Source organism: Sciurus vulgaris (assembly GCF_902686455.1).
Source record: "Sciurus vulgaris genome assembly, chromosome: 2".
Taxonomy (NCBI): Eukaryota; Metazoa; Chordata; class Mammalia; order Rodentia; family Sciuridae; genus Sciurus; species Sciurus vulgaris.
Window position 1 is genome coordinate 159,403,286 of NC_136462.1, and position 14,744 is coordinate 159,418,029.

General features: G+C 41.5%; 1 protein-coding gene across 2 annotated transcripts in view; it reads right to left on the minus strand.

Moving 5' to 3' along the window:
• Window positions 1-14,744, minus strand: part of SLC24A3 (solute carrier family 24 member 3) — a 511,438-nt gene that overhangs the window by 53,612 nt on the left and 443,082 nt on the right. For both annotated transcript variants that reach the window (XM_079123534.1, XM_079123535.1), the window contains exon 7: window positions 10,570-10,644. In XM_079123534.1, the coding sequence (XP_078979660.1) occupies window positions 10,570-10,644 (75 nt within the window). The remainder of the gene's footprint in view (window positions 1-10,569; window positions 10,645-14,744) is intronic.

The following is a 14,744-nucleotide window of genomic DNA, read 5'->3' on the forward strand; positions in this document are numbered from 1 at the left end:
AACCAGAAGTGAAAGATCAGTACCCCTTTTCATCACATGTAGAGGTTAACTCTGAAAAAAAAAAATCAATGCAATCAAAACAAACAGCGTTTGCCGATCCTGGGTAGACACTGTTGGTGCTTACGCCTGGGACTGGGCCTGCCGTTCTGTGAAGGGAAAAGGTTAGGGAGGGTCAGAAGGAGTGACAACCACAAGCACCCAACTGAGAGTCTCTCCTCATCTGTTGGGACTGAGAGAGAATACACAACAGGTTTTAATTTACCTAGTCCCTAGTCCATACACCATCTGTGGCCATTTCGCACTATGGGAATTTATACAGGGAAATCAAGTAGAAGAGAACATTAGGAATTTTCAGGGCGTTCCTTGATTTGTTACTGAATTCGTTCTAGATCTCAGCCCTGGTTCTAATTTGAAGTTGCTTTCATGACACATCTATCTGCCCAAATGACTTCTGGTGGAAATCAAATGGGCACACATATTTTGTCCAAGTGGAAGCTAATGGCACAGTTTGTAGTTCTTTCTTTCCAAACTCACAAAATTTGGTGACTTTGAGTATGATTGTCCCTATGTGACCCTCCCTTCAGAGGCAGAAGCTGTCTGGAGATGCTAAGGCAGATGCCTGCAGGATCATCTGGGTATAAAGTGCCATTATGATACCAAGATGGTAAAGGAAGTCAGCAATGTGGGCATTGCTTTTGTCCCCAGTGATTGTAATAATCAGCAGTTGTATTGAGATGCTGGCCTCAGCTCAGAGATAGCTCAAAGACACCCATGAGGAGCTCTCCAGATATCTCCAAAGGGAAGGGTGAAGAGGAAAGAGCTGGGCTTGTTTGTAGCTCTTGCCTAACAAGCCATTGAGAAAAGATGTTGTCTTTGTCATATCAGTTATTCTGGTCCTCGACATCAGATTCAACAAGTTGACATTTGGATGAGAATGTCAAACCAGAATGGGAAGAGATTTAAGGAAACAAGGGAAATGACCCCATACTTCAGTTTGGACTGTTCCCTGGAAGGCATTCATGGCTGTTCTGTATAGTAACCAGCTTTACACAAAATTGTTGTCAAGAAATAATGGAACAGATCAAATCATCTAAGATGGAAAACATTGTCTATTAAATAATTAATTAATTAATTAATTAATTCAATTTAGTCTCAGCAATGGCCTGGAACAATCAATTTGTAGCCACTTAAGAGAATTCAAGAGGAAAAGAGTTTATTAGACCAGGCCAATTTAATTTTCTTCTATCAGGGAAGGCAGACAATATCATATGATACGAAAGCAGCTTGTACCAACCCTTATTCTGTGTGATCTTCTCCATGGATGGAGTCTTAGGTCCTACAAAAGGAGTTGCTGGCATGAACTCACCCTGGTATTTAGAAAAGTACCTTTTGTGTATCTTCCAGGGACCAGACATGGGACCAGTATGGCTTTAGCTACTGATTATTTTAAGAATCATATAGAAATTTAGGATGGGCTTAATTATACAAAGAACCCAAAACAGAGAATGAAATTTACAGGGAGTTCAATGAATCAGAGAAACAGTGGGTGAAGCCAGTGAGATTGGATGAGCTACCCAGGTAGGGACAGAACATCATAAACTGAAGTCAGGAGGATGGTTGTGGCCTTTGGAGTTGGGGTTTGGGATGTGGTTCAGGGAGACAGGGAAAAAGAAATGCAAGTAATCTGATACTAGTACTAATAAATGGTAGAGATCTAGAAACACCCAAGCCAGGAAACAGTTCTCCCTTTGATCTCTGCCTGGCAGGACGAAGCCCTGTCCCTCAGGGTGCATGATTCCTACAGCAAAACCCAGAGGATTCGGCTGCCCTGTGGCTGATGAGCAAACACAGTTCAGGTTTATCCCTCTACTTAAGGGGATTGTATAGAGAAATGAGAAGACTCAAAAGAACAATGCAATGGATAAAAGGGACTAGAAATCAGACCTGTAAGAAAATCTAAAAAGAATCAGGCTTGTTTCTTGTGAGAAGGGAGGAGAAGTGAGTTATGAACTGTCTCCAAGCAGTCAGTGGTGTCAGATGGAGAAGGCAGGTGACTGGACATCACTTCTTCAGAAGAATGAAAATAAGAAAACAGAGGCTGGGATGCATGCAACTCAGTGACCAAGCATTTGCTTAACATGCCTGAACCAAGCCTGGTACATTCCCAGCACCAGAAAAAAAGAAAAAGAAAAAAAAAAAAAACTGGCACTGATCACAGAAGGCTCCTTTAGGCGATGATATTCCTGGATCACCCTGATGGGACATTAAAATCACTGTGTCTGAAAACTTGAAATGACAAAGACAGGCATTACTTTGACTTGAGGCTGTTGATGGATCAGGGTGAGGAGGTGATAGATTTGTTATTGAATTCTCTCGACACATTCCTCTGTTTTTAATATTCTAGCTATAAGACAAAACAACAACAACAAAACAACCCCCCATGTAGCAGTATTCCTATTGTAAAAAGAAAACCTGAAATCATTTACGCTACTCTAAAACCAGAAATGGTTCCTCCAGTTCCAACTGGTCACCACTAGGTGGTGCTCATGTTTCAGTCCTCTGTCCAGGTCTATTCTGCCAAGACAGAGATGTTGAAGTCAGTTCAAGCCCATATTCAAAGCTCCCTTAGATCTCTCCGAGGAGAGGAAGCACCTCAAGGTGGATACACCACTGGAGAGCTTTCAGCTATGCTATTGCTGTGATGAGGCAAGGTGGCATTCGAGGGACAGTTTCTGAGTAATGCTCTTACTTGGGGACAAATCATCTGTGTACTCATGTGAGTTGCCAGCGAAGGACCTCCCATTGTGGTCTGTGAAATTGACCCAGTCTTTTCCCAATTAGAGTTTTGAAAGCAAGCCTTGGGTAACAGCTCTTCTCTCTGTGCTCTGCTGGTTATTTGGATCCAGACACTCGGATAGCACAGAGACCACACATGGGTAATACCAACTGATAACTCGGCTCCAAATTTGCTGAGCATGGGCTAGGCAGGGATCCTGACCTCTGACTCACATACAGTTTATCCAGAGCTATCCTGGGCTTCATCCTAAGGTTTCCGTGTGTTCTACATCTGCGTTAAATGTGAACAAACAGGAATGAATTTATTAAAAAAAAAAAGCACTTATTTCCTCCAGGCTTCCCAGAAATGGTTGGGTACCATGGAAACCAGATTGTCAATCCTTGTGTCTGCTGTAGAATTCTTCCAAGCAAGACAGGCAGGTGAATTCCTAGATATCAGAGACCTAGGGAACTGCCAAGAAAACAGCAGGTTCAGAATGGAAGAGTCGGGAAAGGCAACCCAGGAATGGGCTCAGTGTGGCCAGGATAGGGGAGGCTGGAGGCCGGCTCTGCCTCAACCTCACCACATCAGTTCCTGGGTTTGCTTAGAGTAAGCTGCAACCATCAAACAGGGGCCGCATGTTGCTGAGGCTATGATTTCATAGCCTGTATTATAATCAAGGTCACTATTAGAATTTTAAGCAGTGAAAATAACAGGAGAAAAATCAACACTATCAATTTTTTTTTGAAAGAGTTGTAAACCTTGAAATCTTTCTTTTCTTGCTATAAAACGGAAATAGGCCCCCACAGACTCTTCCCACTCAATGGTGTGTGTGGCGGGGAGGGACTCCCAGGGCTGATCTGTATTTGGAGTTCTTATTCAGTTCTGGGAGCAGGGGTATAAATGGCTTAACAGAGACCAGGGCAATTACATCTGAGGAGAGTAATCTGATGGAATATACTGGAAAGCTGTTACGTGCACTGGTGTGGTTTACACTTTGAAGCTAAATGGTAAATACTACTTCAGAACATCTAGAAATCTGACTGGATAGTGCTAACAGTTGCAGGAAGGCAGGAAATAAAGATGGCCCGGAAGTAGGGCTTGAAAAGAGCTGGTTATCTCATAAAAGAATGTAAGAGCAGGCTACAGGGAAGAAAAAGGGATATGAAGATAATTTAGGATATAGGAGGTGAGGGCTGATAAAGGATTATGTTTGCTGGGCATGGTGAAAACAAAAATAAACACAAACTAAAATTTCTAAGTCATTTTCCTTGTAAAAGCTGGGAGACTTTGCATGGTACGTTCTCTGAGTCAGCCAACCTATGTCCCTGTTCAAGGAGCAAATGCAAGAAAAATCCCAGCCCTCTCGTTTTCCCAGCATCATTAAAAGCAGGTCCTTTCTCCTACCCATCACAGGGACTGAAAAACAGGTAACCTTTGTATTCTCATAGTCAATTTGTTTTAGGACCTTAAAATTTGATTGTAGTCATTCCCTATGAGACTCTCCCACTTGGTCAGGAGGAGAGCTGAAATGTAAGAGGGGAACAATGAGCCTGAGAGATTCCAAGTCTCTAAATTGGAGAACAAAGAAGCTAATTCCCAGTGAAGAATGGGTCTAGGGGCTGGGGATATAGCTCAGTTGGTAGAGTGCTTGCCTCACATGCACAAGGCCCTGGGTTCAATCCCCAGGAACAACAACAACAAAAAAAGGGTCTTAAGAGGGTAGGGTTATAGCCAGAGGGCTAGGGCCCCGTCACCAGTTAGGCAGTGAAGGATAATCATCAACATGACCCATAGGATTTATTTTCTCCCACAGAAAGGTCAGGATAAAAAAAAAATTCTGGAGTATTTAAAATTAGTGGTCTTCACATACAAAAAGCAATAATTTCAGAAGGTGAAGGGACAATTCCTTTCTCTCTAAAGACAAGATCTCAAAAAAAGGAAGCAAACCCTCTGTTCTAATAGGAGGATTGTGTGGTTGGTCGGGACAAGCATGATTTTAAAGACTGTAAGAAGCAAATTTTTTTTGAGAAAAAGTTCAAATTCTGTTCTGGAACAGTATAGCTGTACCATCTTAGATACCTGCTCTGGTAAGCCTGAGATAAAGCTCTCCGAGCTTGGGCAAGTCATTTTACTTCTCGAGCCTTGGTTCTGCCATTTGTAAAATGGGACTCATTTATGTAATAGGTAGTCTGTGTACTCATGGGCATCAATTGATAAATCTTTTACCAGTTGACACAATGTAATACTCAGTCTCAATGAGTTAATACTTGTTGAAAACTATGGATTCCCATTTTCCCTGGGATAGTTTGCTCACTAGAATTGCACCATACAATATGGTAACCACTAGCCACATGTGGCTATGTAAATGTAACTTAATTGAAACTAAGTGAATTAAAAATTTAGTTCCTTGGTCTAACTAGCTGTATGTCAAGTGCTCAGTAACCACATGTGGCAAGTGGCTACCCTAGTGGATGACACAGAGTTCTAGACCATTTCCATCACTGCAAAAATTCTGCTAGAAGCTGACTGTCCCCCAAAGATCCATGTGTTAAAAGTTTGGTCCCTATGATGGCAATATTTGAAGGCTGAGGAAACCTTTGAGAGGTGGAGCCCAGTGGGAGGCCTTTAGGTTATTAGGGACATGCCTTTGAAGGTAGTTGCAGGACCCCATTCTCTTCCTGTTCTCTCTCTTGCTTCTTGGATTATGATGTGAACAGTTTGCTCCACTACACTCTTCTGCCAAAATGTGACAAACTTGCCAGAGGCCCAAAACAATAGGGTCATTTGAACATGAACTGGAACCTCTGAACCATGAACTAAGCATACCTTTTTTCTTACTAATTGTCTTGAGCTTTTTGTTATAGTAACTTGAAGCTGACTAATACAAAGCACTGACTATCTCAGTGGCAGCACTGAAGCTGGGAGTATCTCAATGAGTCCTTCAGAGATGGAAAAGGAAATGTTAGCTTGGATCAGCTTCACTGCTGTGCCTGTGCCCAGGGTGCTCTGAGGATCACCCCATCTGGGGTCAATGTCTTCCTTGGCCCATCATCTGCAGATAGACAGCACTTGTGAACTGGATTTCTGCCCTAGCCCAGGATATGGGGAACTTGTTCCACAGGCCTGGAGGTTTCTCTCCTTTCAATGCTCATAGTCCCTGTCCTCAAGCAGAGATGAAGGATAAAAATAAAGTATTTCTTTTAGGGCAGCTGTTTAGACTGGTGATGTAATGAATCATTTGCATTTATGTAAATTACATGATTATGTAAATTACAGTAACATTTCAATATAAGAAAACTGACAGTCCTACTGGAATTTAGAGAAAGGGCAGGACCAGGAGGCCTGAGATGCCCACAGTCCAAGTGATCACAGGGGCAGAAGAGAAGCAGCAGGAGAGTCTGCAATGCTCTGCAGACATTTGTTGGACCCGTAGGGTAGATGCACAGAGGGACACACTCCAAAGAACCCACATGCTCCCAGGGCTTAATAGGTGATACTTTTCTTGCAGAGACTGAAGTCATTGGGTGAGCTTCCAGGCACATCCAGCTTTTCCATGGTCCGATGCTTAAATGACACAAGGGCTAATGGGGGATGCTTGGCTAGAGTGGGGGAAGGGCCATAAGAATCACATAATTCAGTTTGTGAAATTACAATTGCTTTAGAAATGGCATATTCTTAATTTCTTCAGCAGCCTCCTGAAAACAAGCAAACAAACAAGCAAGCTAGAAAATAGCACAGAGGGGAGTTTAGGTGAAACCCAAATACCAAAGTGAATTGACTCTGTGTGTCTAAATGAACCGGTTTTGCTCTGTTAATTGCAGAATGCATACACTTGTCTTATTCTTGTTTTTCTGCTTTCCACCCTGTTCATGTCCCATCTGCATCTGCTTACATTTATGCTGATTTAGACTCCAGGTATAACAATGCTCTTTGCACTTTCCTGGCCAGATTCTGAGTGCCCTGCCCCTCAGTTGACACCAGCATCTCTGGAGAAGTCCTGCTGCTGTTTGGATCTTCAGGTTCCATGGTTTGTCCTTGGGGCTCCTCTATGTGTCTTTGAAAGACTCCCTGTTGGGGATGTATATAGAAAAGGCATCTGGTCCCACTAAATCCTGATTTACCCTGTGGGTGGATGAGCTCTTTATTTTACAGCCTCAGGGAACCAACAGTTCTGCCTTCTGAACATTTCAGAACCAAATAATGGGAGAAAGTATTTTTAAAAAACTCTAATATTTAAATAAATTGTTTGGGAAGGTTGATAATTACTTTGTGGAGAGGAGGAAGGCGTTTTTAAATAAAGGAATTTTAAGTTCTCATGACAGAGTCCTATAGAGAAATTTGTATTACATAAGGAGAACTGGAAGAAACATGATTTTGTTACTTTGATATTTAGGAAGACCTGGAAAGAGAGTAGGAAACCTTGACAAATGCTCGAGTGTGTGTGAGCTGTGGTCTGAGGTTGGGGCATAGAATCTAGATTTGGGGACACTGTGAAAGTTACTCTGCTGAGTACTGTGCTTCTGGTAGGGAGATTTGTGCTTCTTAGGTAGATTTTGAGTCTTACATGCAAATGACCCTGGGGAGTGTGACCACCATTTAACAAGATTCAAATAATTTACACAGAAGAACAGAAGTCAGAAATCCAAGCAAACGAAAGCTACTTAGACTGCCAGGATTCCTTTTCCTTTGGGAATCTTTAAATTGATTCTAAAAATTATCATTGCTATGCCACACATGAATGGAATACCCTGAGGAAAGGGTTTCCAGCCATAGTTAAAGTTGTGTTTCTCAAAATGCAGTGCAGTTCTACTGGAGTCCCCTCCTCTGGGAGTCAGGGAATATGTGGGTTGAAATGCAACTTCCTGGATCCCCACCCAGAATCTACGGAATGAATTTACCTGGGTTCTGCATTTCAAATAAGCATGCTGATTGTTTCCAATGCACTCAGAGGTGGAGGAATACCAGTTAAAGTAAATAGAACCAAGTTAGAACCAAGACCTACCCTTGAAAACTCAGACCTTATATTTTCCACAGCTTCTTGACAATGAAGACACGCGATTTTCCTCAAAATCTAGTTTTGACTAAAAACAACTCTAATTTTGACAACTGGTCTGTAAACAGTCCAAATCTTCAGGTGATGGCAAAGACTCATTTTATTTTGCAATTTCTGTTGGCAAGAAAAGCAGAGCTGCCCTGGCAGCCTGCACATTCAGTTACTTAGTTCTGTGATTTACGTGCCACACCTTGAGAACAGATGGTGGCTTGGTCCAAAGACCAGGGTTGGGTGACAGTGTCTCTGCAGCCTGAAGAAGCCAAACCTCTTTACTTCTTCACACATCATTAGCAGCAATTACATTTATTTTATTGTGGACAAGTCTAGATACATTGGATAGAAGACAAGTTATTTCACACATAGTCCATGAGGTGTCTATGTTGAAAGCAGGGAAAGAGGCTGCTGGGAGGGGTTATCACCAGTCTGTGCTTCCAGGACCTCTCTTTAGGAGCACAGGCATCTTTTTCTGGGCTTCAGCAACATGGTCACATTTACTTACACTATCTTCTAAACATGTCTCTTGAAAAAGTAAGTTGCTAAAATCATCCTAAAATACCCCAAAATGGCAGAAGGGCAGAGTGCACATGAGCAGTATGAGTTGCTCATTGCAGAACAAAGTTTGCTAGAAAGAGTGTTTGAGAAGTCTGGACTGAGGTGACGCGATCTCTAGGTGATGGATAATCAGATCTTTTCTATAGATAGCAACTGAGAATAAGAACACAGAGTTCATGTGTGTCCTTAAGTCTGTGAACCAGGACTTAAAAAGATGAAGCATGCCATTGGTTCCAACATAGCATCCCAACCCCTTCTGATCAATCCTCCCAATTATTTAACCTGGGAGCTTTGGAGGTCAGGGTTTGGAGCAGGTGTAACTCAATTTCATGTTACACCTTGTAACGGTTTGTATACCCAAGATTTTCAGCATCAGGAACTGAAGTACCTATCTGGTTTCTTATGGCAAGTCTCTTATCAAGCCCCATATTTATCTTATTGACACTGAGAGTTACAATAAAATAGTGTACAGGTAAGTGCTTTGTGAAACACGTGTGCAGATTCCTTAGTGGATCTATTCCTGTCTTGTAGGTAAGAAAACTAAAACCTAGAGCAATTGATTTCTCCAAGGTCATCAGAACTAGAAAGGAGGTATATTATGCAGGGTTCCTCAGAACCCTGACACACAGAACAAATATGAGATTATATGTGTATAATACACACATACACACCTACATGCACACATTAGATTAATTATGAAGTATTGGCTCACATTGTTATAGAGTCTGAGAAGTAGTCTGCCATCTACAAAAACCAATAACTCAGTTCTAGTCCAAGCCCAAAGTTCTGACAACCAAAGAGTCAATAATGTAAGTAACAGTTTGAGTCAGGAAGCCCAATAACCAGGAGTATTCATGTCCAAGGGCAGAGGAATTCATATGATCCATCTTAAGCAGAAAGAGAAAATTCACTCTTCTTTGTGAGTCCTCAAGGAATTGAAGGCTATCCATCCATGTTGGTAAGTGTGATCTTCTTTACTCAGTCTACTGATTCAGATACTATTATTTCCTGGAAACATCTCACAGATACACTGAGCAAAAAAAAAAATTTTACCAGTCAATGAGGCATCCCTTAGCCCAGTCAAGTTGACCTGTATAATTAATCATCACACGTAGGACCAGAATTAGGAGTCAGATCTCTCAACTCCTATGTCAGTCTTCTTTCCAATTTACCACCATCTTCTCCCAGAGAGCTCAGCTTACCAAGTTAAGGTATTTGGGTTTTCCTTCACAGGAACCTCTGATTGTTAAAAAAGGAATTGGCAGGGCTGGGGAGATAGCTCAGTTGGTAGAGTGCTTGTCTTGTAAGCACAAGGCCCTGGATTCGATCCCCAGTGCCGCAAAAAAAAAAAAAAAAAAAAAAAAAAAAAAAAAAAAAAAAAAAGGAATTGGCATTCACGAGTATTCTTAGTAGAATTTGGATGGTGGTTGATGATTGACTGGGGGAGGAGGGGTGGGCAGTCATGCTATCATGTTGCAACCTGACCTGCCATGAACTGCAGCGCAGATGCTCTCTCAGTTCAGGCCATGGATGCAGAAAGCATGAACCTAAGTGGGATATGGGAGTGCATGCTGGGGAGATTTTTATGAGAAGGAAATCCACAGGACAGTTAAGCTCAATGGATATAGTATGAGTTGGGGGAAAGCTCAGCTTTCAGGTTGGGTGGCTAGGATAGGAATGGGGGATGAAACACAGAAAGAGGGTCTAAACTCAGAACACATCACTAGTTTAATTAGAGACATGCTGAGTTGGGGACATGAAGACTCTTGTAGAGAGTTGTTTATCCACTCCTGGATTTGCAGAGGTGTCATCACAAAGGCAGCTATGGTCCGGGGTGCTGGGGCAGGAGAGGGAATGTTCTAGGAGAGCTTACAGACTGAGAAGGGTAAGAAATAAGTTCCCAAAGTGGGGGTGGTGGGGAAAGGGAGTCATAGAAGAGCCAGGAGGCAGGTGAGAAGGAAAGATCCAGGAGGGTCACAGAACTCTCATGGACTCAGATAATCTATGTCAAAACTCCTGTCTTGAGCACCTGATGACAAGCAGGGGTTCTGGCTGATCAAAGTAACTGGAAGAAACAAGGTCTGCTCCATGCATGGACAGACACTTGCTCACTCTCCACCAGTGTCCTTGAGTCAAATGGAGGAGCTACACATCACCCTGGTGCTGAGAAGTGAGAGCAACTTACCACAATGAGCGCGACCACAGACAGCGTGTAGTAGATCGAGTCCCTCAGCAGACACCAGGAGGAGAGAGCCACAACCTAAAGGAAAAGGGAGACAAAAAGAACACCAAACAGGCTATCAGACTGCAAGTGAGATGGTGTGACTTCTGCAGGCTCTGGCAGATGATAAACCAGAGACACAATCCCATACCTATGTCTGCGATCCTGGACTCAATTACTCTGCCAACCAATGGGAATTTACTGAAGGTCCTTAGGTGTTTTGGTCTAGATCTTCTGAGAGGCAGATACCAAGATAGAATTAAACTGCAACAATCAGATTAGGAGGAGATGGTCAGTGACAGACAAGGGGAAGGGACCAAGGCAGCTGGAAGTATCATCCACCCCGCCATGACCCAGATCTGACCCCTGCAAAGAAATCAGGGAAGGTTGGGTGTTTCCTGGTTCCAGGTGGAGGAAGGTACAGCAAAGCTGAGGGTGGATCATCAGTACAGAGTTTCCCACTGAAGGACTCTCATGCCACCCAGGAACAGGTCTGCCCTAGCATCCTGTACATCAAGGATGTGAGAGGTGCCAACTTATTCTGTGCCTTTGTCAATGATTATAACATCTGCTACAGGTGCTATTCCTGCATGTAAGGAGCACCTGAGCTGGGCTCAGAAAAAACCCCTTGTGCATTCCCCTCCTGACCCTCTTGCTTCATCTCTATTATGTGCTTGGTCTTGTTGGCATTAATCGATTTGCCTGGTGATCTAGAGAAAATGTTAATTTTCATAGTGGGGACATGTCCCCTTACAAAGATGCTGGCTTGGCTGAAACTAGACCAATAGGCACATTGCTAGAAGCTCAGGCAATAAGGGCTGCAGGAGAAGAAGGCCTGTGGGTTTAATGAAGAGGGCAGTGGGGACAGGGCTGGGCGTCATGGGATATGGAAGGATCTGTGGACACCTATTCTAGAGGAAGAGTTATTTCTTCCTGATGAATCCTTCAAAGACTCTTTCTGAGGGTTACTTAGTATTTTTTGCCTGTTCAGGTTCCTTTTGGAAAACCCTTATGAAGACGTCTGGGGATGTCTGCAGAACCATGCCAGAAGGTGGTCCCTCCATTCTTCCTCCCTAGAAGAGCATCTGTTACCCCATGGCCACTGTACATTTATGTGGCCACTTTGCTTTTGGTCTAGTAAGTGTAAAAGGATACTGCAAATATCAGCACTCTCAAGTGGCCCAATGGCAAACACACAGTACACACCAAAGACAATTGGAAACGGGGATCCCAGGGTCGAGGCAGACTTTTCTACCTCTGTTGTCCCTTGACTGCCAGAGAAGGCTTTCTGGTTTCAAATAACATGAAAGATATGACTTAAATAGAACCATAAATGAATAATGAGGCTGGTCTCTCTCCATTAAACACATTCTTCCACTTGTTATACTGACACTTAGCTATTTTCTGTTGCTATTTTTGCCTTGTTAGGTTTTATATTTGCAACTCTAAGTTACTAATGACAGGGTTGTCCAGAAGAGGACTCACAACACAGAGATCACTTCAGAACAAATATAAAGTATTCCTTACTTTTTCATCTCTCTCTCTGTATGGTAAACTCTTAGAACCTGTGGTCATCCCTCACCATCTATGGAGTAGATTAAGTTGGACCAAATTGTTCATTTGGCCGCAGGTTATAAAAGGTCTTGAACATTTATTTATCATCATCATGCAAATGAACTTAAAACATGAGGCAAATATCAGTTTTGAATTTCTTTTAACAAATTACTTGGTGTTTTAAAGATGGCAAATTGAACACATACATTACCTTTGTTCTTTCTACTACACTCTAACAAGATAATAGTAAAGGGATTATTTTCAAACAAGTTGTAAACTCAAAAGTCATATAGACTAGATGAGATGATCAGAGCAATGCAGTTTTGGAAACTGGAAAGCATAATACTTGGCCATTCATCTGGGAGTGGGAAAAGTTCTGGAAGTGGGGCTAAAGATGGCACTGAAAGCAAGACCACTGAAAAGGTTCTTTAAGAAGTTAATCTTCAACATCTTTCTTTATTTCAAGCATCCCAACTATTGCCCATCCGTCTCTTTAACAGAAAACAAGAGATCTAGCAGTTGAAGAACAGTAGTTCCAGAAAACAGAGAAAGCAGAGGGGAGTAAATATTTAAATAGTTAAGGAGTAGTTTTCAAAAGTTAAGGATGTCTTCATTCAGAGTCAGAAGGCCCACTGAGTGTCTGGCACAATGGAAAAAAAAAATTCATGCAAGATGCTGAATCATGTATTTTCAGAATACTGGGACAAAGTACAGATCTTAAAAACTGCTAAAGAGAGAAAGGAGAGGAGAGGGAACTGGAGATCGGTGGTAGAATGGTTACTTAGCCTTCAAGGCCCTGCGTTAAATACCCAGCACTGAGACAGAGAGAGAGAGAGAGAGAGAGAGAGAGAGAGAGAGAGAGAGAGAGAGACTGAGAGAGAGAGGATTCATATACAAAGAATCAAAATCCAAATGACATTCCAGTTGTAACAACAACAACGACAACAACAAAAACCCAAAACTAGAAGCTAGAAGCATTAGGAAAATAGTTTCAGTGTGGAACTCTATGCCCAAACAACTCATTAATTAAAGGTGTGAAAATAATAAACATAAAAATTCAGTTATCTTAATAATTTTACCTCCTATGCACCCTTTCTGGATAAAACTACTAGAGGACCTAATACTCCATTAAAATAAGGGAATGAACCCTTTGTTACATAAAATTAGGTTATAATAAAATATAACACTTCGCAACTAGAAACTATAATATTATTGAAAGAACATTTCAAAATAATGGTGAAATATTATAGAAGGAAGGTAGAAGGAGTTTCCAAATGAAACTTTTGCAGCAGTCTTAGAAAGCAACACAGCCAGACTGGAACAGGTCGGAAGACTACAGAAGAAATGATGCTAAAGGGAGAAAATTGATGAAAATATCTGATAATTTTGAGTCTACAGAGAAGAGGTTAGCGTGTTCTGGAACCAGAACTTAAAAAAAGTTAAGCAAACAGAAAACAACAAAATAGGCAATTATAAAACTCAAGGAAAAACAATGATGAATCCTTATGTATTAAAGACTCAGTTATGAAGAGTGGTAATATAGTCATACTAAATTAAACAGTTTGCTGTCTAATCAAACTTAAAGCTATCTGGGGGTGATGGGATGTTGGATAGTAGCGCTGGGTAGGGCTAAAAGAGACCTAAATCCTTCTCTTTGAAACTGCAAAGTTGGTGGAAAATGTTTGCAACTGAAAAATCAAATACCTGCCACCTAAGAATGTTATTTAGAGACTGAGCAAATACCAGGAAAACTCAAACTAGTGGAAAGTAGTTGCCTCAGAAGAGAGTGAAGCTGATGCTGGTAAGAATGGAAGATGTTTGTTTTACACAACAAACCTTCAAGAACTGGTTGCCTCTTTAAGCTCTGAGCATGTGAAAATATAAATTATAAAAATTAATAACAAGAAAGTATAATACAAATATCCACTTTATAATTACTGCTGCAAGAAATACTTGTACTAGGTTGAGATGTCAAATTTGAGTGGATAGTGCTCTCTTATTAAAAATAGAATTTTTTTCAATGTTTGAACTGTCATCAAATATCTGTGCTAGATTTAGAGACTACCCTTAGCAAAACAATTATTTTTCCCCTTATATATGTGATGATCTGGATCACAAGTAGAATTCAAAGAAGAGAACAATTTCTTTCCACACTCTAGGGGGAATTAAAAAAAGGGACGCACCCCCAATCGTTCACAATTCTGCAAGATTTATCATAAGGGCTGATTCTGCAAGATTTATCATAAGGACTGTGATCATGAACTTGTGTCCACTTACCTTACCTGAGACTATGATTCACCACAACAGCAAATATTAATCCAATATTTCCTGCATCCAGGGAAATTTAAAAGGTTTATCTCCATCAATTCTCATAGCAACCTAATAAGTTTGGGCTTATCCTCATTTACCAGGAAATCTGAGCTTGTCAAAGTGAAGAGACTTAGTAATACATATCAGGAGTATTAGGAAAGACTTGGGATTTGAACCCAGGAAGTCTAGGTTGTAAGTTCCTGTACCCACACACTATGCTACAGTGCCTCCCTGGGAGCAAGGATGAAAGACAGAAGCCCATTTGTGATGTCCTT